Source organism: Nipponia nippon, unplaced genomic scaffold (genome assembly GCF_047370975.1).
Source record: "Nipponia nippon isolate SJK-2023a ecotype South Korea unplaced genomic scaffold, ASM4737097v1 scaffold_6, whole genome shotgun sequence".
Lineage (NCBI taxonomy): Eukaryota > Metazoa > Chordata > Aves > Pelecaniformes > Threskiornithidae > Nipponia > Nipponia nippon.
The window spans coordinates 29,562,549-29,583,243 of record NW_028262380.1 but is presented as its reverse complement, the minus strand read 5'-3'; the positions used below and the strand labels follow the sequence as shown (position 1 = coordinate 29,583,243).

The window sequence follows — 20,695 nt, the reverse complement described above, 5'->3', positions numbered from 1 at the left end:
AGCAGGCTTTGCTGTTTCATTCTGAGGAATATAAGTATACGTCATGATGACTAGTCCAGCCCTGTCCTCTTGGGCATTACAGGATCTCTCTTTGTCTGGATTGCTGCTTTCAACCTAGGCTTAATTTAATGCTAAAATAAAAGGCTTTTCTTTTAACTTTTAAATAAAATTACCTTGAATGTAGTATCTGAGCAGTATGGTAATTATTTTAAATAAAAAGGATAAGCATATAGTTCATGTTCTGCTTAGCAGCTATGTAATATGAGCAAAGATTTCATCTTCCTGATAATTCCAATTCCTTTTCATTAAAATGTTAAGGATGCAAAACTTGGCAGGAAATAATTATAATGTAAAACTGATTTTTCATTTCAAGAGGAAAATCTTTATAATGCCAGTAGTTTCTGGGTTTAGCACTTTACCAATGACGATTTTTTTAATGCATGTGATTTTCTGTGGAAGACGATGTAAATTGCCCAACTGCTGCAACGTTTCCGAGTGGCAATTTTATTAATATACTGTGTGATCTTGCAGTAAATCTTGTGTAAACCTAAGGAAAGGTTTAGTAAAGCTTCAGATGCAGCTTTCTTCTTTTTCTTCTTTATTAAACCCATCAGTTCAGAAGGAGAGCAGAGGAGTAGAAGTGCTTTGTTGGGGGCATTTTACATGGACAGCACAGAGTAACTTAAGTGTTGGCTTAATCTGTTCCTGTCCTGTTGTGCGTGTAGTTGCTGTATGAATGTAGCTCTGTGCAACGTATTAGATATATCATTATTTTTAGAGAAAGAGAACTTTTTATTTTTAGAGAAAGAGAAATTAATGTATTTCCCCAGCATTTAGGTTATTTGGGGTATGGAAATTGACAGTAAATTCTGAAGGCAAAACACGTTTTGGATTGCTGTGCTTGGTGATCCCTTGTTCAGCAAGTTTAGCTTTCATTCTAAGGATTACCAGTTACGTTGATGATTTTATGCTGAGTCTAATACCTTCAGTTTAGTAACTCATAAGGATGTTTCGTTCTTTCTGCTTTCTGTATCTTTTTTTTCCCCCCAAATATATTAGTGCTTTTAACTTATGATTTCTGCTCATGGCTGGAGAATGCTAGTGAGGTCAACAGACGCTTGAATACCCCAAGCTGATGCAAGCAGCAGGCATTTCTTGCTAGTGAAATCTTGGTGAAGATTTTTCGAAGCTTTATCAATACAAATTAGTCTTTTGAGTTCTTCTTTTCTGATGCTTCCTCTTACTAAAGAATGACAGTTTTAATATTAGCCCAGAAGTGTCTCAAATTTCCTCATAATTTTTCTTTCCTCTTCCTGTCTCCCTCTTCACAAGTTTTCGCTGTTGTTTTTTTTTTCCAAGGAAGTTTGTCAGTCCTCTGCCACATTACAAAATTCTCTTGAGCAACATCTTAATTTGTACATGTTCCATTTCATCTCACACTGCTTCATTTCAGATCACAGTATAACTTTACAGTGGTGAAATTGAGCTGTTTTTACTGTCTGCTTCTAGAAGTCTGATGTATGTTGGTTCGTTGACTGGGTATTTATTCTGTATGGATATCAGAGCACAAGGAGCAAGCTTACAACATGCTTGGTTTCCAAAGCAAGTCAGAAAGATTCCAACGTATATTAGTATAAGAATGAAGGTATTCTCAAAATTTAGTGTTCCAAAATGCAAGGCGTTATAGCAAGCCTACACAGTATTTCTAGCTTCTGTTTCTTTTCTGTGTTTAAAATACTTTGTATGTTTTTGTGTTGCTTGCAATAACTGCCTTCATCTTTTTGTGCACTTAGCTCAATGTGCATGCCTCGTCTGCAGCAGGCATGCCTGGTTTTTCCACTGAATCCCTTGTTAGTGAGTGTCCTATTGGCAGACATAATAAGAAAAATGTAATCTCATTATTCTAATAAAAATGTCTTAGTGAAACCTAGTTCCTCTTCAGGTTTGGAATATATGCAGTTTGTATTGTATAATGGGATGTAACATTTGGTGAACTCACAGAAAAAGAATATGATTTTACTTATTTTCAGGAAGTTTCTCCACTTGTTTGTATAATTCAGGGATTCTTCAGAGAGTCGAGAATACTACTTAATTCTTGTGACTTGAATACCTGACTGGTTAACAAGATGAATAAAGTATTCAGATGGTTGAAAGAGATCCTTCTGATGTTTCCTGATGGTTAACCTGCCCCCATCCCTTCCCCAAACTTGAAAACCCAAGATACTTCAAATGAGGACAAAGAAACAATGACATTGATGTTACCTTGGTTTTCCAGAATAGTGAATAATAGATCAGTTATTGCATGAGGGTGGCTTCTATTGAAACTTCTTATTTGAAAGATGCAAGATGTAATTAATATGTGGCATCAGTGAGCAATGTGGTAACTCTCCTTTTCCAGCCAGTGTTTTGGGGATGGGCTTGTTCCCTGCCGCCTCCTGGAAGGGAGTTTATAGCTGCTTTATGCTGTCTTTCTCCAGTCATTCTTCTGCTCTCCAAGCCTGGGCACTGATGAGCTCTGTTTAAGTTCAAGGAAGCCTCAGGAGTTTAAGTTTCATACCATGTTAAGGTCTTTGTTCTGTAACGGCTTCTATTGCCACTGTTTCACAGATAAGTTTACGACTCATGGGTTTTCTGACAGAGGGCAGTAGATAGGGGAGTTATGCTGAAAATAAACATAGCTTGAGATCTAGACAGTTAAATGCATTAAAAGTAGAGTAGAATATCTAAAAAGCTCTTATTTTTGTTTGTATAATAACCAAAGAAGCGTGTGTTGGAAGGTTTAGGAGGGTTATCCCTTATCTGTCATTGGTAATGTAAAGGTACGTATACTTCAGAAATACATATGGCAACATTCAGGGACATCCTAGAATCTCTTCCGCTTTCTCAACGGTTTTATATGCGTTATCTGTATAAATTTAGGATTTCCTGATCCTCATGAGCTTTGGAACACTTTGCTTAAATTTGTCATAATAATTGACTTAGAGTGTCATATTTACAGTAATTGTCCTAGACGAAAACATAAAGTTGCCACTTCGTAAAATTATATGATATACAGTTTTTAATGTTAAATATGAATCTGAAAGAATGATTATAATTCTAGGATTTTTAGATTGCTTTATCATGCTAAACTATTTTTCTTAATTTTTTTCAGTTGATAAGCTCTATGAGCTCAGTAGCAGAGCACTGTCTCCCCTCCTTATTACGCACCTTGTTTGACTGGTACAGGCGTCAAAATGGAACAGAAGATGAATCTTATGAATATAGACCTCGATCTAGCACAAAATCAAAGGGGTAAGAGTTTTCCTTGCAAAAGTCTGTTTGATTTTTGTGTGCTTTCTTGTAAGAAAATGTGTGCTTTGTACTTTTTTGGCAAGTATTTTGTATTTGGATCTGTCATTACCGAAATCTGTGTAGAAGGAGCATGGGCTTCTTTGAGGTAGTGTATCTAATTTGCATAGATGATACACATGAAGTGGCTTAATGATTTTGTGGTTGATATACAGAAGGAAGTTGGATGCTGATAATCCCAAGCTAGTTTGTCCCCTTTTTGAATTGTTTTGGTTGTTGGCAGGTCCTTTTAGGAGGGGGCAAGATGTCAGTGCTGCACCAAACCCGAAAGTCTTTCTAACCATCCATTTTATATACATGTGCAACAATGGTTGCATGAAAGACATGTATACCCCTTCTCTGCGATATTTGTGTTCAGTCTTGTGTATGATATGTATGTTCTTGATTTCTTATTTTAGGGATGACCAACAACGTGAAAGAGATTATCTACTTGAAAGGAGGGACTTAGCTGTAGATTTCATTTTTTGTTTAGTTTTAATAGAGGTTCTAAAACAGGTAAGCTCTTTTGCTTTGGCAAACTTCTAATCTTTTGCTTTTCATGTCAGTTTTGATTATCTCCTTTAAATTTTTATATTAAAAACTGGAACAGGTATATGATGAGCATCTGCAAGGTTGTAATTATGCTCTCAGTTGCATAAAGCCTTTGGCCTCTCCTGTCTTTTCCTTACATGCCTGCATTATCTCAGTTCACATGTCCTGGATCCACTAAGTCAAAGTTGCTGATGCTTGCAAGAAGCACAACTGTAAAAAACAACTTTTTATTTATGTTCAGTGCCTTTTGTCTGCTTAAACATTTTTGAAATACAATGTGAAATCATTAAATGACAGGATTAAAATGTCACTTTTAAAAAAAATTAGAAAGGGTATGTAATTTTGCTTTGCCTTATGATGTAGCGCTAGACAACGTTATATGCACAATTTCTGTTAATATAAAATTTGCATTGGTATATGGACAAGAGGATAGAGTTTGGCTTCAAGTAGCAGCATTTTTTTCTTGTGTTTTTGAGAGGAGAAAAAGATTACTGTAAGAAAGGGTTTGAAACATGAAGCAGACTTAAGTTTCATTTTTCAAATACTTAAGTCGTTTATGTCTTTTATGTATAGGTACATGAAAATTAAGTGGCTTTCTGTACTAAGTAAAGCAAGGACTATGGTTTAGTTTGCAAATAATTTGTAGATTTATGTTCAAGTGGTTGTGCATGACATGTTTGTGATATAGGGAAAAATGAAAACCATAAAACAAGAGAGCTGCCTTTCCATCTCTGAGACCCTGACCAATCATCCAAAGTGGTATTCCTATACTGCATGCACCAAGATGCAGAGAACAGTATTAAAACCATCAAACTCTCATGCATTAGTGTTTTACAGAAAATCTTTAGTTCATGCTCTCTCCCTGCCTAAATTTTCTATCAGTGCTAAAGACAAAGGGAGGTGGAATAGGTTGTTTAGGATTGCAGCGTTGTATGTGTAGCTTCTGTATTTTGAACTGGTACTAGTTTTTCTGTTGAGTAGGGTACATGTTGCCAGTGATCCACATGTCAGGAGAGGTGCCAAAGTTTTGATCTTGAAGAGTCTGTGGTGACTCCTGTAATGCTTGGTGAGCCTCTCACGCTTGTACTCCAGACAAGATAGGTATTTTTCTGATAAGGATATTTTCCTCTGCCGAAGACCTGCAGTAGGCCACTAAACATAGATACACCACTTAAAAGAATCCTTTGGTCAATTTAGTATTAAGAGTTATCTCAAGGAGGGTTTGTATGTTCTGCCTGTAATGTGAATCTGCAATTAGGCAGTCAAGCAAAGCACAGAAAGGATGGCTTTTTATCAATAAATGTATTTACATTTACGTTACTTCCATCTTCCTGTCTTTCTGGGAGCCCTATCATTGTTTAATTCTTAGAAACTGGTTTTAGAGGGTGCAAAGGGTATGATCCAGCCCTTTCTGTAATATGCACAGAGCAACCGGAGAGAGGCTGACAGACATGACCTATGTAGGAACAAAAATCTTTTGCTTAAATAACTACATATTACTCATTGTATGAATATGCATGTAAATAGCCAGTTCCAGTAACTGGAAGTTCTTGGACAAATAGCTTTCTTATACAGAAGAGTATGAAATTCTGAAGCAGTAAGTGCTTCATTTTCTGTAGACAAGACAGACAGTCATCTTTTCTTCTAATGTATTTTAGTGAAAATCTTAATCACTCTTAAGCAGTAATGTTTAGCAGGGTTATCCTAGGCCCTACCTAAATTGCTTTGAAATTTTAAAGATATTATGACTTCATAATTATTTATAGTGCTTTTTTTAAAGAATACATTTGATTTTTAAACAAATGTTTTCTTTTAAACCTGAGAAAAGTGGTGATGTCAAAGAGAACCTCAGTAAAAAAGCCCCTTCTAATCAATGCTTGGTTTTGGTTTCTCACCAAATTGTTACTTATTGCTAGGAAGACATTTATGTTTTGGCTGCTTTATCTGCAGGAAGTCTAAAATGGAGATGATAATCTCTTCTGCATTCTTATTTTTTTGGTTTTGTCTTCCTCTATATCGAGATGAATTGCATTTCGAGGTTAAATCGTGTAACGCCACACAAGGCAGAAAGCGTGAAAAGATGCGTAGTTAACCTAGTCTGATAAATTTTGATGACAAAATCATAGTGTTTACATTACTGTTGTTTATTTTATTATGAATTTAATTCCTAAAAGCCAGTGTGCAAAATAATTTAAGAGAATTCATTGCAGGTTGTGTAAATGTTCATATATTGCAGAATTAACTTGATATCGTATGCCAACAAAGGATGTATCCTTTGACAGTGGTGGGAGAGATTTCTACAGGGCATCTCACAGTACTGTTTGTTTACTTCATACGTACGTACGTGTATATATACATGCATAGTTACACACACATAAATGAAATCTGCATTTCAGATACCTGTTCATCCAGTGCCAGATCCTTTAGTACATGAAGTTCTAAACTTGGCTTTTAAGCACTTTAAACATAAGGAAGGGTAAGTTCCACTCGTGTACCTTAAAATATTTTGTGTGTATTACCAGCCTGTGCTTGATTGTTGTGATTGTTCTACTTTGCCTCACATGTAACATGTTGGTGATAATACTGTAAAAGAACACTGAATGATATCTTTAAACTGAAAACATATCTTGAAAGAACACAGCTGTGTTCAATATAATGCTGAGTTTATTTTGCTTAGAATATACAGAATGATTTGCATAGCCAACCAGAGTAACAAAAGTCCGAGTTTGGATAACTATAGTAAACTTCCTATGCAGAATACTTCCCTTATGTCTGCTCAATGAAACTCCATCACTTTCAATGTCACTCATGCATTTTATGCTTGACTTTCGTTGTTTTTATGGTAATAATCCACCTTGCTATGGGACAAACTTTTTGTTTGTAATCAAGAACACACTTTTCGTTTAGAAGAACAAAGTTGTGGTTAGCATCATCTTTTTTTTTCTTTTTCTTTTCTTTTTTTTTAATGTTATTTTCTCTTTAGGTATTCAGGAACCAACACTGGGAATGTGCATATTATTGCAGACTTATATGCAGAAGTGACAGGGGTTCTTGCTCAATCAAAGTAAGTTCAGTCTCTGACTCTTCTTGCGTTTTGGGAAAAATGACTCTGGACTTAAAAGACTATTTAATATAGCAGTGTTTATTAATGACCCCAGTAACTAATTCCTTAAGTGTCAGGTGTAGTCAGGTGTAGTCTGGCGTGTCCATCTCATGTTCCAGCACAATAAATTTGAACAAATCAAGGAATAATCTTTAGTACAATACTGAATTGCTTTGCTGTTGACTTTAGGTGCAGGGAAAGGAGGCTGGTATCAGTCAATAGTTGTTGTTCAGTTAACGAGTATATTCTAATGTGCTGATCATCACTGGCACTCTTAAATGCCTAGATTTTAAGTATCGGGGTTCATCTTGCTTGTGTTTCTTTTATTGTAGGTGCTGTTATCATTAACAGACTAAAATAATCAGTTTAAAATTATAGACATCATATAAAAGTAACTAAGAATGCAAATAATTGCCATCTATATCCCCTGTTCAGGTTTCAAGCTGTTAGGAAGAAGTTTGTCACTGAATTAAAGGAACTGCGACAAAAAGAACAGAGTCCTCATGTAGTACAAAGTATCATCAGTTTGATTATGGGAATGAAGTTTTTTCGAGTAAAGATGTATCCCGTGGAGGATTTTGAAGCATCATTTCAGTTCATGCAGGTAAATGAATATTAACAGAAAACTGAAATGAGCATACTTTTGATTAAGTCATGAAGCTACAATGATGCTTGCTGTGATCAGTCGCTCACTCATCCTCACTTCATCCTTTTCTGTTTAGTTCGTAAGTTCTCAGAGGTATGAATCATTTGTTTCTGTAGTTCATGAGTGCCTAGCATAATGAGAAGCCATTCTCAATTGTCTCAGTAATGTGGCAAACCTGTAATATATAAATTTGTTCAACACTAAATGAAAATGGGTAGCAATCAAATAATTTACTTTCTTTATGAAAGCAGTGGGTTAAAGGAAAAAAAGTTACTTGATATATCTTCTTCTAAGAGCTGAGATGCCAAGAAACACTTGTTTAAAAAACACTTTAGTTAATTTTCAGAGAAACTTAAAATCTCTTTGCTTCTCTTGATTGTGGATTAAAAATTGTCTTCATGAGTAACTCACCCATTCCACAGTAACTAAAGTTATTGCAACTTGGTCATAAATTTTATTAGAGCTATTTAACAGCCATTGACATTGATCTCAATCCTGAAAAAACTAACGTACACTTAGGTGCTTTAGATTGTGTCCAGAGTGGTCAGTTTGGTATAGTGGAGTATGCATACATGTGTATGGATTATTTATTTCTCTGTAAAATTTTCTTTGCATCAAGGTAATCTTGAAAATGAAAATGAGTCTATAAAAAATAAAATATTATTTTCTAATAATTTCAATAGAGATAAACGTTTATTTTTTAAAACTTCAGAATAATCTGCGGAAAACTGCATATTTATATTCTTTTATATTGTGAGTAGAAAGTGTAGCTATCTGGTATTACAAATGTTCTCCTTTCAATTTCTTTTTAATTGCTAGGGAAACAGGTTTTACATTTTGTGAAGTTGATATTGTCAAGGAATATAAGACTGACTTAAACACATTGCATGTTTTAAATTCAAGCTGGAAATTAATGTGATACTGTCAGTGGTTTTTATGGCATAGCGACACCTGTCATATTTTTTTCTAAATATTTTTCTAATGCTTCCTTACTAAGGAATGTGCTCAATACTTCCTGGAAGTAAAAGATAAAGATATAAAACATGCACTTGCTGGTTTGTTTGTGGAAATTCTCATCCCTGTGGCTGCTGTAAGTATTTTTTTTCCCTCCGCTATTCGATTCCCTTCACTTTCGATTAGACTCTCATTGTTAAAATTGCATCTATTAATGCTCACAATATTACATTTTTACAGATTCAAAAAGACTATTAAGTAAATTACAAGCACCTACATAACCTTTTGAAGGGAAATGTGTCAGTGTGATTTCTGTATTAGCTAGTTTCCAATCTTTTTTCAGAACTTCTTAAAATTGTCTGTTTTCTAGACCCTTTTATCACCAGAGCACTGTGTAATCTTATACTTGCTCTAAAAAGTTGAAATTTCCTTGGTTTAGTAATTTGTTCACTCAAGGGTCCTGTTGACTTTTCTTTGTTAGCCAAAACCTGTTAAGTTCTTTCTAGAATAAACTGAGATACGTAACATTTTTACAGTCCAATAGGGAGAGTGTGAACTCCTGTGGAAGAAGGAAGAATGTAGGTTTTGGCTAATTAAATAAAAATTGTTTGTAGAGGTGAGTGTCCACTAGATGTAATCCTTCAAGTGGAAGAGCAGTCAATCATCTCCCATATGTGTTTTAAATCTAAAGCCAGAAATTCTACTCAGCAGCCATGAACAAGAAAAAAAAAACCAACTCATTATCGTCACAGTGTTGGATGTACAGTGCTTGTAAGAATGCCTTCAGTCAGGACGGGTTCTCCCCCTTCCTCCCAGGCCGCTTCGCTCGGTTGTGTAAAGCTTGGTCAAGAGGTCAACAAGAAGTTATGGCAGCTCAGTATACCTCAAGTTGACCATCTACCACAAGCTCAGAAAGTTTCATTGTAGTAAGGTGGATACTTGCTGTGATTGTTGTCTAATATGGTAGTTGTATTAGCAAATGCTAGGCCGCAGAGTGTTCGGCACGCTGTCCTGAAAAATGGCAGGGCGTGGCTCCATGTTATGACCGATTATAGGGGCCTATCTTGCTGTATATGGAGAACTGGGATGTGTAGATCCTGTTTTGTAGAATGGGATCTACAAAGACTAGCAGGCCGGGTGGGGATCCCATCTAAGCAAGCTTGTAGGAAAAGAAAGATAAATCTCTCTGAACTCTGCATCCTCTTTCAAACGGCCTGCCTTGCCCTGAGCCATGGGGAGATGCTTCTCTCCCGTCACTGGTCTCAACCTTGGGTTTTTAAAAAAAAAATTAGAAAGGAGACGATCTTTCTTCTTAAGGCATGAGCACAAAGAGGTGGTGTTAGTAGTAGCTGTTTATTGACTAAGTCTTGATCTTACCTGGGCATACTTATACTCTTCTAGAGAAGAATTTCTTGTCCTGTTAAAAAGTGAACGCATCTGTCGTTTTTAACTCCATAGTTGCTCGGCAGTCGGAGTAGGGGTGCACAGTGAAAGTACTTAGGATTTAGGTAAACACGAATATTAGTTTGCAAAATCATAATTTACATACAGTGAAAACTGCACGTACAGTAATGAGGCAGAAGCAGCATTTGGGAATTGGGACTCTCCGGTGGTAACCGCGGAGGCATGCACACGGGCTGTGCAGAGCGCGTGTTGTTTTGCGGATCGCTTCCTACAAGCATAGCCTGAAGCAGCGCTTTAAACGTTTGGTGAGGGAGGCTTGATCTTTCCTTCTGACTCATTGAGTCTCTAATCGTTTCATACAAATGGAGCTTCTTAAATAGAAGCGGAGAGCCCCGTGCCAGATTGAGATGCAGTTGAGAGGGTTAGTCATTCTCTTGGAAGATGAGATGCAAGTTTGAATCTTTTTGAAGCAGATGAAGGAACTGAATCTTAGATTTATCTGTATCTTGGATACAGAAAATTGCTTAAGCAAGGAAGCCATTGGGTTTTGGCATTGTGACTTCTGTACTGTCATTCTCTTGCTTAGTCATTCAGGCATTTTAAAAATATGACCTGATTTGGACCCTGCAGGTATGACGGATGATAGCATATTTACACTGGGGAAGTTAAGGCTGATCTGTAAGCCCAAGGTTATATCCCAAAGCAACAGCGTGGTGCTGGCAACAACTGCCTAATTTCTCATGTGGAGCTAGTGGGGTACTGATCAACTTATAGCTTAAGAATAGCAAAAGATAAATAATTTGGGGGTATGTAGGAAGTGATTTAAAACATAACTACTTGCTCCGTTCTTTCTTTTTGGATTTGTACACGTTACAGAGATACTCTACACTATTTTTTATGCTTCCCCATCATGAATGTTTTCAGAGTGTGCTTAGCAAGGTGGACATGACATATCTTTTAATAACTTTGAATAATAAAAACTAACAAAAAGTTACCTTATATTATAGGGAAATCATGAGTATAGAGGATCTCTTCCAGAAAAGCCAACCTTCTCTCCAACACCCCACCCCCTAATTTGATAAATAAAGCAGAAACACAGTATAAAACAGTAGGTTGAGAATAATGTTTAAATGGATCATCACAGGTATCCAGAGAGAAGCCTAAGAGACTTGCAGGGGTTTTGACGAAGAAGGTAGCTGCCTGGCTTGTGGAAGGATGGCTATTCTGTATGCAAGGACAGAGTGGGTATAAAGGGTGTAGGGCTCCATGTATCTGTTTCATTAATTCTGAAAGCTGAAGAAAGACCATTTACATGGTTGGTTGGCTGGTAATCCTGTGTATCATTTCCTAAGTTTTCAGTTTTCAGAACTGGAGGACATAAAAGGGGAGCATTGAAGAGGGGAACAGTGAAAACATTATGAGTATTATTTTTTAAAATATATGAAATTATGCTTTTAAAGAGTTTCAGTGTAGTTTTTATTTGTTAGTTGGTGGCAAATACTTTTTCTTCTTTAAGTATGGAATACAGGCCACATTGTTGAAGTAGCAAGTTTTTAATGTGTTTTGGGCTTGTTTTGGTGTTGTTTTGGTGTGTTTTTTGTTGTTTTGTTTTGGTTTTCTATATGGTTGTACTGTATGACATGATTTCTTATGCTTCTGTATATATTTTAAATAAATACACTCAAATGCTTAACCTAATGTGAGATTTAACTTCTGAATGTTCTTGAGTTCATGAACATCTTAATTTATATTTAAATTACTTCTGTATAAACTTTTAAAACCATTTATGTGTGTATTTCTTTTAATAGGCTGTTAAAAATGAAGTGAATGTGCCATGTTTGAAAAATTTTGTGGAGATGCTTTATCAGACTACCTTTGAATTGAGTTCAAGAAAGAAGCATTCACTGGTATTTTAAAGAAATATTTTAACTTCTCCATTTTGCTCATCTTAGATGTTTAAGCTAGTACATTATATGAGGAAAAGCTAACAGCTGTATTAATTTAAATCTTAACTCCTCAGTTGAAGTGTAATTAAATTCACACTGTGTATGTGCATTTGCTCTAATTTTGATTTGTTTCTTTGTGCAAGATACATGCTCCGTTATCTCACTTTTGAGATTGTCTTGAAATCAGTGCTTGTTTTTGATTATTTTAGTGGGATTTAGCACAGAGTTATTTAACCTAATGTGTCTTCTAAAAAGAACTTGTATTCAGGGAGTCTGTGTATTTAAATTATGATTAATTAAAAGATGGAAGAAGATGGAAGTGTCAGACAAGACTTTTCCAGCAAAATAGCAGCCTGTTAATAGTCCTGCTCTGCCTGTTTTCTCCTCTCCTCATACACTTTGTTTTTCTTTTCCCAATATTTTTTATTATCTCTTTTGGATATAAATATCTGTGGGGTTTTTTCCCCCCTAAGACTGCATCTTAGCTTTTCCCTTAAAACTGCATCTTAGCAAGGATTTAGATCTCTTATTAATGCAGTATTTGGTAATTCTTGATGACCCTGGCAGCCATGTTTCAGGTTGATCCACTTCACTTTACTGGAAATGTAGAGCTAAATTTTGTGTTACAGTTGGCATATTCAGTAAATGCAAGTGAATTTAAAATGATTTATCCTTACTTACATGTTAGGGATGAACTTTACTTTCTGGTATTCTAAGCATATAAATCATATGTCATTGTACATGGTTAAACTCTTTATGTAAGAATAACATAAAGTAGTTGCTGTTAGTATTCAGAATATCATTTTATTTATGAAGTCAGAAACATTGTTACATCAAGATTACAATTTACCTATTCATCCTCATTCTTCAATTTTGCTCCATAGCAAAATAATCTGCAGTCAGATTTGGTATTAATCACCATTATGTATTCTGTTAAAGTATGTGGTGTTTAAACAAATCTTATGCTACTAAAGCAAAGCAAGGTCATGCTAGTCTGCATATGCACAGACTTTATTAAATTGTGCTTCATTCCTTACTAAAAGTAGACCTTGAGGAGAAGGAACACTTCTGACAATCTAAAGTCTGCCTCAGTTTTCACTGAGTTGATGATGTTTTTCCTGAATATTCTTCTTAGAGGCAGTTCCCTCTCCCAGCACGCAGGACCCCATGAATTGAATCATGTGGTTGCAGAGAAAGAGCGAAGGGTGAGATCTGCTCGCAGTCTTTGTTTGAGATCAGGCCTTGCTAGGGGATGAGCATCACTTTGGTCCCACTGCCCTGGTCTTACACCATGAGCTCGTACAGCACATAGGTTATAGTCAGGACACCACGCTTGGCATGCGTGTCGTGGTGCAGGGGAAGGGCTGCAGTGCAATGCTAAAACCGTGAGAGAGAGAGAGAAGAACCAACTGTGTGTCTCATTCTCAATGTACAAGACTTGGGAGGTCTGCAAAGAGCAATTTGATCAATTCTTTTTCCCCCCTACTCATAGGCTTTGTATCCATTGATCACCTGCCTGTTGTGTGTCAGTCAGAAACAGTTTTTTTTAAATAACTGGCACGTTTTCCTGCAGAACTGTTTGTCACATCTAAAGGTAAGAATCCTTTTCAATTCAGGAACTGTTGCAAATAGATAGCGTTTCTTCCGATATGTTGTCAGCATTCTTGTGCCAAATAAACAATGAATATTTGGCTGTTTAAAAGGACACTGTGAATTTTTTCTTTTTTTTTTTTAAATTGAATGTCTTAAGTCTCTATTAGTATTAAACTTAGTAGTAAGTTTTTGTGATGCTATGTGATGCTGGAAATAGATGTGGCCCCCTTGGGGACCATCAGTTTTATTGAGTAAAATCTGCAGGAGAAGTATCTGCTAATAAACGCTATTTCTGCCAGAGAAAGTGCAAACTGTAATTATTCATGTGTAAATTATATGTGAGAAAATAAGTGTCTTGTCTACTTGTCTAAGTAGAATGTATAGTAAGTGCAAAATTTCTCTCCTTGTTCGCTTATTGAAGGAATAGAAAATTAATTGGGAATCCAGAAAATAGATTATGTCTACAGCCTGTGATATGTGTTTTCCAAATAAAAATTACAGTGTCCCTTTAACTCATGGCTTCAGTTGATAGCATTGTAAACATGAGTTGATTGATAAAGAGATCAAGATACTTAGAAATTAGGGATTTGTTTTAGTGACTTTCTGGTAGCATTAATTGTTGTACATGTTCTTTCCTCAATTTTGATTAACATGGTTCATGATTTTGCCTAATGTATTGATTTTGATAATTTTAATAAATTCTTTGATCCACCTTCACAATATTCATTCTGGTTAGGTATGAATGACAATTCCGAAGCTTATTAGTAAAATACGTAAACCAGCATGAAGTCAAAAGGACACACGTTTAGCTGCTTGGATTGGTTTTTAAGGGTCATTTTGTTTTCATGACATCTTTCACACTTTTCTGTTGCTTGTTGGGTTTTTGTATATTTTTCATCTAACATTGCAGTTCTTTTGCAATATTTGCCTTGATTTTTGTTTTGTTGTTTATTTTGCTTATGGAGGCTGCGTTTGCTTTTGTTTTTAAAGCTTTTAGAGAAATTCTTACAATCTAGGAGTTGCGTTTTTCTGGCATAATGTCCATTGCTGATAATGGATGTATTAAAACCATAAATGCCAGTGAGTTTAACTGGTAGTTGCTGAGCATGCATTTTATATTTTACTTAGTTTTGTTAACCACTAACAGCTTAACACATTTACTGTAAGGCTCTATTCAGTAGAAATTCTACATATGAATTTCTGCAATTTACAATTTGCAGTGTTATGATGCTGTGCCATCAATGAGTTATTTAGGGTATTTTATGGCTTGATTTAATTTGACCCACCAAATACTGTTGGTTTTTTGGGTGCCTACCTTGTTCAGAAACTTTGTTGAGTTTAATCTTGAAAAGTACACCCCCACTGTCCTCATGTGCCTTATGAATTAATGTGTTCCTTTGTTTCTGAAGCTAATTAAATGCATGCACTCTGTAATAAGTAATCTCATTAATTTATAAATCTGAATTTCATAGCAGTTTAGTCTTCTAGATTTTCCCTTCCCCATTTTATTTCCTGATTTCCTAATGACTAAAGTTATTTTATTTGCAGTTACCTAAATATGTAAAATACAATAAGGATTCCAAATCTATTGTCTCTAGTGTCTTTGTTATTTAATAAAGTAATTTTGAGAGTTACTGGGAGATACTTTAGTGTACCGGAAAGGTTCATCCACCCTTACCATATTAGTTAAAATTAACAAATTAACGATTGAAATAATGACAACACTTAGGCCCTGTCACAGGGATATTCGATGAAGACTACAGGCCAGTTAGCAGGCCGCTAAGAGGTAACGTAGGTCATGGATTCATGGTGCTCACTTTATTCCCTGGAGACTGCCCAGTGCAACTCTTATCTAGCAAGGAACACCACGTGGTCACACTTCGGTGACAGAAATAAGCAATTTCCCATTTCCCATGGTGTGAAAGCTCACATCTTTGCAGTTGCTCCATAGTCCCTGATGCATAGTATATTCGTACCCTGCCTTACCCTGCAGTATTTCGGTGCTACATTGTACTTGATAATGCTCCTGAGAGTGTTCTGAATCCTAATCCAGTACTAGCAATATTTATTGCCCTTGTAAACTCTTTGTGCTGGGCTTCAGTGCACACCACCTTTAGTTATCCTCAAAGCAGACTTATTGCATGGGGAAAGCATCCTAGCCTTGCTGAAAGGAGGAAGCCTAGGGGTCTGGACTGATACAAACAGCAGATAAGTGAGTTGTAAGAGTCAGTTTAGACTGGGAGTGCACCAAAGGGTGTTTCTTGGTATACGTATAGCTGGCCTTGTCCCAAAAAGCAGTTGGGGTGCTGTTTCAGCATTGAGCCCAGCAGGGCATTTCTTTACACACTGCAGTGCAGGCAAAATTCTGAATTTGTTCAGCAGATAATAACACTGGGTCAGTATTGTACAATGTTTTGCTTACTTTTTTGACTAGTATTTAGATAGACTAATTCCAGCAGGTTTGTCAGAAAGCTGATAGATTCTTGGATGAAGCTGAGTTGTCGTGATATCTTTACCACCTCTTCCAGGGAGAGGAAGGAACATTTAAGAAAGCTGCTGAAATGGGAGAGAAAAGCATCTATCATTGTGCACCGCTGTTGAGTGGAAAAGAATAATTTTTTTTTCACAGTTTAACCCTAGTGTCTGTTACCACAAAAGCTTGAAAGTTGGAGGAACGTATTCTGCCACTAGCAAAACCTGTATTTCTACTGAATAGAGTTCTTACTAGACAGCTATCTGTTGGTTTTGTGCTTTTTTTTCATCTAACATGCATGTGCCTTCCATTCTCATGTTTGTTATGTTTTGCTGTCTCACATTGCTTTATTTAGATGCCATCTAACAACAGTATCAGAAAACAAATAGAAACACTGCAGGTGAGTTAATATGTTGTTATAACTCAGTGAAACGTTGCTTTGTCTCATGTAAATACTTTGTTTTGGTTTTTATGTTAATTGTGGTATTTTGTGTTTTCCTTTCTTTGTAAAATTGCTGTTAGTACTGTTAAGAAGCAACAGGACTAAGAATAGCTAATGTTTCTGAGATCTTTTTTTCTTGCAAGGGAGTAAAGGAGAAAGATCAGAAAATTATCTAATATCAGTTTTTCCTCAGGGGTGAAAATGTGGCTTTGTGAGATTGAGTATCAATACCACAGCTGGTTTCCCTGAACAGCAGTGCATGTTTCCACTGGCAGTAAACTACTTATTCAGATGTATCGTTTTTTCTGTTAATTCATTTCAAAAAGTGTCTTGCATGTGAGCAAACTTGAAAACATTTTCACAATTAAAAAATGTGAAACTGATTTACTATAACAACTTGCAGTGCACTAACTTGAAAGACTTTTACACTGTTGGTTTTGCAGGTTTTAAAAAGTAGAAATTGTTTTAGTTCAGAACAGAAGAAAAGTTTAACATCAGTATTAAAAAGTACTTTCTTCAGTAAGTGACTACATTTGACTAACGTGGAAAAAATGCTATTTTGTTTCTTGCCTTCATTGAGATATGTTTCATTGACTCGTCTTAATGTGTCATGTAAGACCACTGTAGATTTGCTCTTAATTTTTTGGGTTTGTAACAGAGATACAGTTTTTGACAACCTATTCCATATATATATACCCATTCCATAGATATCTATATATTCTATATATATTCCTATTCCTCAGCCTATTCCAGGTGATATAATTTATGTTAAAAGTTCTAGGATTTTAAACAAAACTATGTTTGAAAAAAAACTCAGAGTGCTTTAAAATCTGACAGGCATCAGCTAAAAAGACTGAAATTCAGACAGGTTGGTGAATTACATAGCAATATATACTGTATTCTAGCTGCAGTAATCTCAAAGAGAAAAGGAAATACTGACATATTAGTACGAAGTATACAAGAAGTGTTCCATAAATTAGATGTAAAAAGCCATTTTCTTCTAGCATATTTGTTTAGTTCCTAGGTAGAGGAAGAGAGAAGGAAAATTTTCAGTGCTTAAGAAATTAGAAGTACCGCTGTATTTATCTTGTAGCCCTGTTTAAAAGGTGAATGCCGCCTCATACTTTTTTTTTTTTTAAACAAAGAAGCAAACTTTGTCATTAACTAATCAGAAGTAGCTATATTGGATGATAAACCTCCTGACATATGGACTGTTATTAACATGTTGTAAAGTATCTGCTACCTATACCATTTATTTCATTAGATGGTTGAAAGCCAATAGTAAATTTTTGGTTTTCTTCTGGACCTGTAAAAAACCTGTAAAAGCTTCGCTTTGGAATATCAGAAATAAGAAAATTGAAGCATTACTCAGTTCTAGACACCGCTTTTCAGATAAACTTTGATAATGCTTATACCAATGAATTCACCAGCCTACTTTGAACATCAAGAACTTCTGGCCTATAGATCAAATGAGTAGTAATCTCATGGAGCAAAGCTAAACTCCTAGTAGCAGCTGTAAGACAAAAAATAATTGTTTTTCATACAGTGCGTAATTTAAACTGAATTATGCCACAAGATTTTTATATTAATTCAAGAAAAAGCTAGCTTAACTGTTACAATTAAAATCCATTGGAAGTGAGTAAACGCTAATACAGCCCACAGGAAATGGCTAAGTTGGGTGAAGCCTGGAGTGCACACCCAGAGAAGCATCCTTGTGTGCCTGCCCTGCTTCCATTCTTTTCTTCTGCACCTGCTACTGTCTGCTGTCATAAACTGAATGACGGACTTAGACTTTGTGCCTGATCCAAAGCAGCTACTCCGATGTTTTAGACAAACTATGTTAGTTTGCTATAAAGTAGGTATTCGTTACCAATGGCTTTCTGAGAAAAGTTCTTGGAAGCAATACACTCTTGGTGTTCGTCTCAAGAGGAATATCTGCTTTTTAGTTAATCCTCTGCTCTCAGGTTGAAAGACATGTAAAATAACCTGGAATTACTAGTTAAATATGCAGGTAGTGTTGGAAATATGCAATAGAGGGTTGTTTTTATGAAAATACATTCAAACTTGTAGTCAGTATTGAACACATCAGTTTTCATTGTTAAAAATTTTTGAAAATATTCTCAAAAGTTAGAAGAGTAATAGAATTTTCTGAGTGTCTCACAGGCAACAGTAACTGGTTTTTTCATTTATTTTGCAGAATAAAGATCCCAAAATGTCCCGAGTTGCACTGGAATCTTTGTATAGGTTATTGTGGGTTTATGTTATTAGAATAAAATGTGAAAGCAACACTGTAACTCAAAGGTAAGTTCATTATGCAAAAGATTTTAAATTATTGATTGGTAATTTTTTTCCCCCCCTAGTGATACCACAAGAGACCTTGAAGCCAGCTCAGGGATAGTCTCGTCAGGTGAACAGGGGAACAAAGACGTCATCTTAATAGAGAAAACCAAAAGAACTTGATTACTTTGACGAGGAGAAAGAATAGAGTCTATAATTGTCTTTGCGGGGATATTCAGGGATTACAAGAGGGCGGAGAGATAAGAAGCAGGAAATTTATTAAAATTAAAAGGCAGTAATGGTACCAGAACAAATGGGGTATGAAGTAGCCATCACTAATTATGGGTTGGAAGTGAAAGAGTTTTCTTTATCATAGAATCATAGAATCATTAAGGTTGCAAAAGACCCTTAAGGTCATCGAGTCCAACCATTAACCTATCACTGCCAAGTCCACCACTAAACCATGTCCTCGAGCACCACGTCTACCCTTCTTTCAAAGGGTATATATACATTAGCATCATGAGAATTTGGAATAGTCATTCAGATTTTGCCCCTCCTCCTGGCTATTACTAACTACTTTAAAGAAGGATCTTGGTCACTTTATAAATGAACCCATGATACTGTTGCCTGTGACAGTAGAGGGCTGTACTTTCTGTTGGTGGTCCTAACTGTCATATGCTTCTGTATTATTTAGTAGTAACACCACCACCCCCCTTTCCAGATTTGAACTGTAACATCTATGCTATTATAAAAAGTTACTCTTAAAAGTTTTTTTATTTCCTTTTGTTTCTAAATTCTTGTAGCCGTCTCATGAGCATTGTATCAGCACTTTTTCCAAAAGGATCACGTAGTGTGGTCCCACGAGACACACCTCTGAATATATTTGTGAAGATTATTCAGTTCATTGCTCAGGTAAGAATACGTCTAGGTAGAGCTATAAGAAGAGGATGAACATTATTTGGAAGAAATGTAAATTTAAGGTTACTTTTTGAAATATTTGCACTGAATTAATGGTCTTATATCTTGAATAGAATTTCCCTCAATATGTATAACAAATGAAATGACTCATTCTGTTTCTACTAGTGGCAAAATTATTTTACTTATACTTCAATAACTGTTGTGTGTGAACATTATGATGATTAATATTTACATTTGTATAGCACTGTTGTTGGGGGGTGTATATATATTTAAAAGATAAACTAATACAATTAGTATATTCCATTATAGTATTTTTATAAGGGGCAAAGCATTCGAACAGTAATATCCACTTACATTTAGCCTGGAGACTAGCCTTTGTAGACAGAAAAAATATGCAATGTATGCAGTAGCGTGTAGTTTGTATTACATTATGATTTATATTATTCTAGGTGCTTCTGTTGTCCTAATATCAAAATGCAGGATATGATGTCACAAGATAAACTCTCATTCATCTATAACCTTATAGATTAGAGACATGTTTACCTCTCTTACAGATAGCTTGTCTGTGCTTCAGCTTCCAAAATTATTTCCTTCTGGTCATACAGGGATGAGGCAGGACATACAACCCTTCACTGTTTATATTTGTTTCCTAGGCTCCTGTTTTTATCAATAATTTTTAGTTATTGAAAACAGTTCAGCTCATTTGTAGAGATGTGTTTGACCTGAGCAGAATTGTCTGGGAATTTTTTCAGGAGAAATGGTTCAACCGTATCAGGAGATGAACTGTGTTGAATTGTACTATATTTAAAAAAGAACGTTAAGTCATAAGAATAAATAGGAAAAAAGGAGGTTTTTAAAACTTTTTTTTTTAACTTCTAAGACATGATACCCAGCACCTGTGCAAAGCTAAGAAATTAAACTATGCATATTTACAGAAAAGAGATCATCATATCAATCTATTTTCCTTTATAGGAACGTTTGGATTTTGCGATGAAAGAAATAATATTTGATCTTCTTAGTGTTGGAAAATCACCTAAAACCTTCACTATTAATCCAGAGG

The 20,695-nt window shown here is 35.6% G+C and overlaps 1 protein-coding gene across 12 annotated transcripts in view; it reads left to right on the top strand.

Moving 5' to 3' along the window:
- FRYL (FRY like transcription coactivator) overlaps nt 1-20,695 on the top strand; it is a 182,921-nt gene that overhangs the window by 88,907 nt on the left and 73,319 nt on the right. For 10 of the 12 annotated variants that reach the window (XR_015699536.1, XR_015699535.1, XM_087735820.1 and 7 more), the window contains 12 exons: nt 3,152-3,291; nt 3,747-3,843; nt 6,276-6,355; nt 6,863-6,943; nt 7,418-7,586; nt 8,626-8,718; nt 11,795-11,893; nt 13,425-13,526; nt 16,354-16,398; nt 18,638-18,741; nt 19,521-19,629; nt 20,608-20,694. Coding sequence is in view for 10 of the 12 variants with exons in the window: in XM_087735820.1 (XP_087591946.1) it covers nt 3,152-3,291; nt 3,747-3,843; nt 6,276-6,355; nt 6,863-6,943; nt 7,418-7,586; nt 8,626-8,718; nt 11,795-11,893; nt 13,425-13,526; nt 16,354-16,398; nt 18,638-18,741; nt 19,521-19,629; nt 20,608-20,694 (1,206 nt within the window). In the remaining 2 variants the exon portion in view is untranslated. The remainder of the gene's footprint in view (nt 1-3,151; nt 3,292-3,746; nt 3,844-6,275; nt 6,356-6,862; nt 6,944-7,417; nt 7,587-8,625; nt 8,719-11,794; nt 11,894-13,424; nt 13,527-16,353; nt 16,399-18,637; nt 18,742-19,520; nt 19,630-20,607; nt 20,695) is intronic. The other 2 variants (XM_087735816.1, XM_087735817.1) reach the window with 1 other exon arrangement.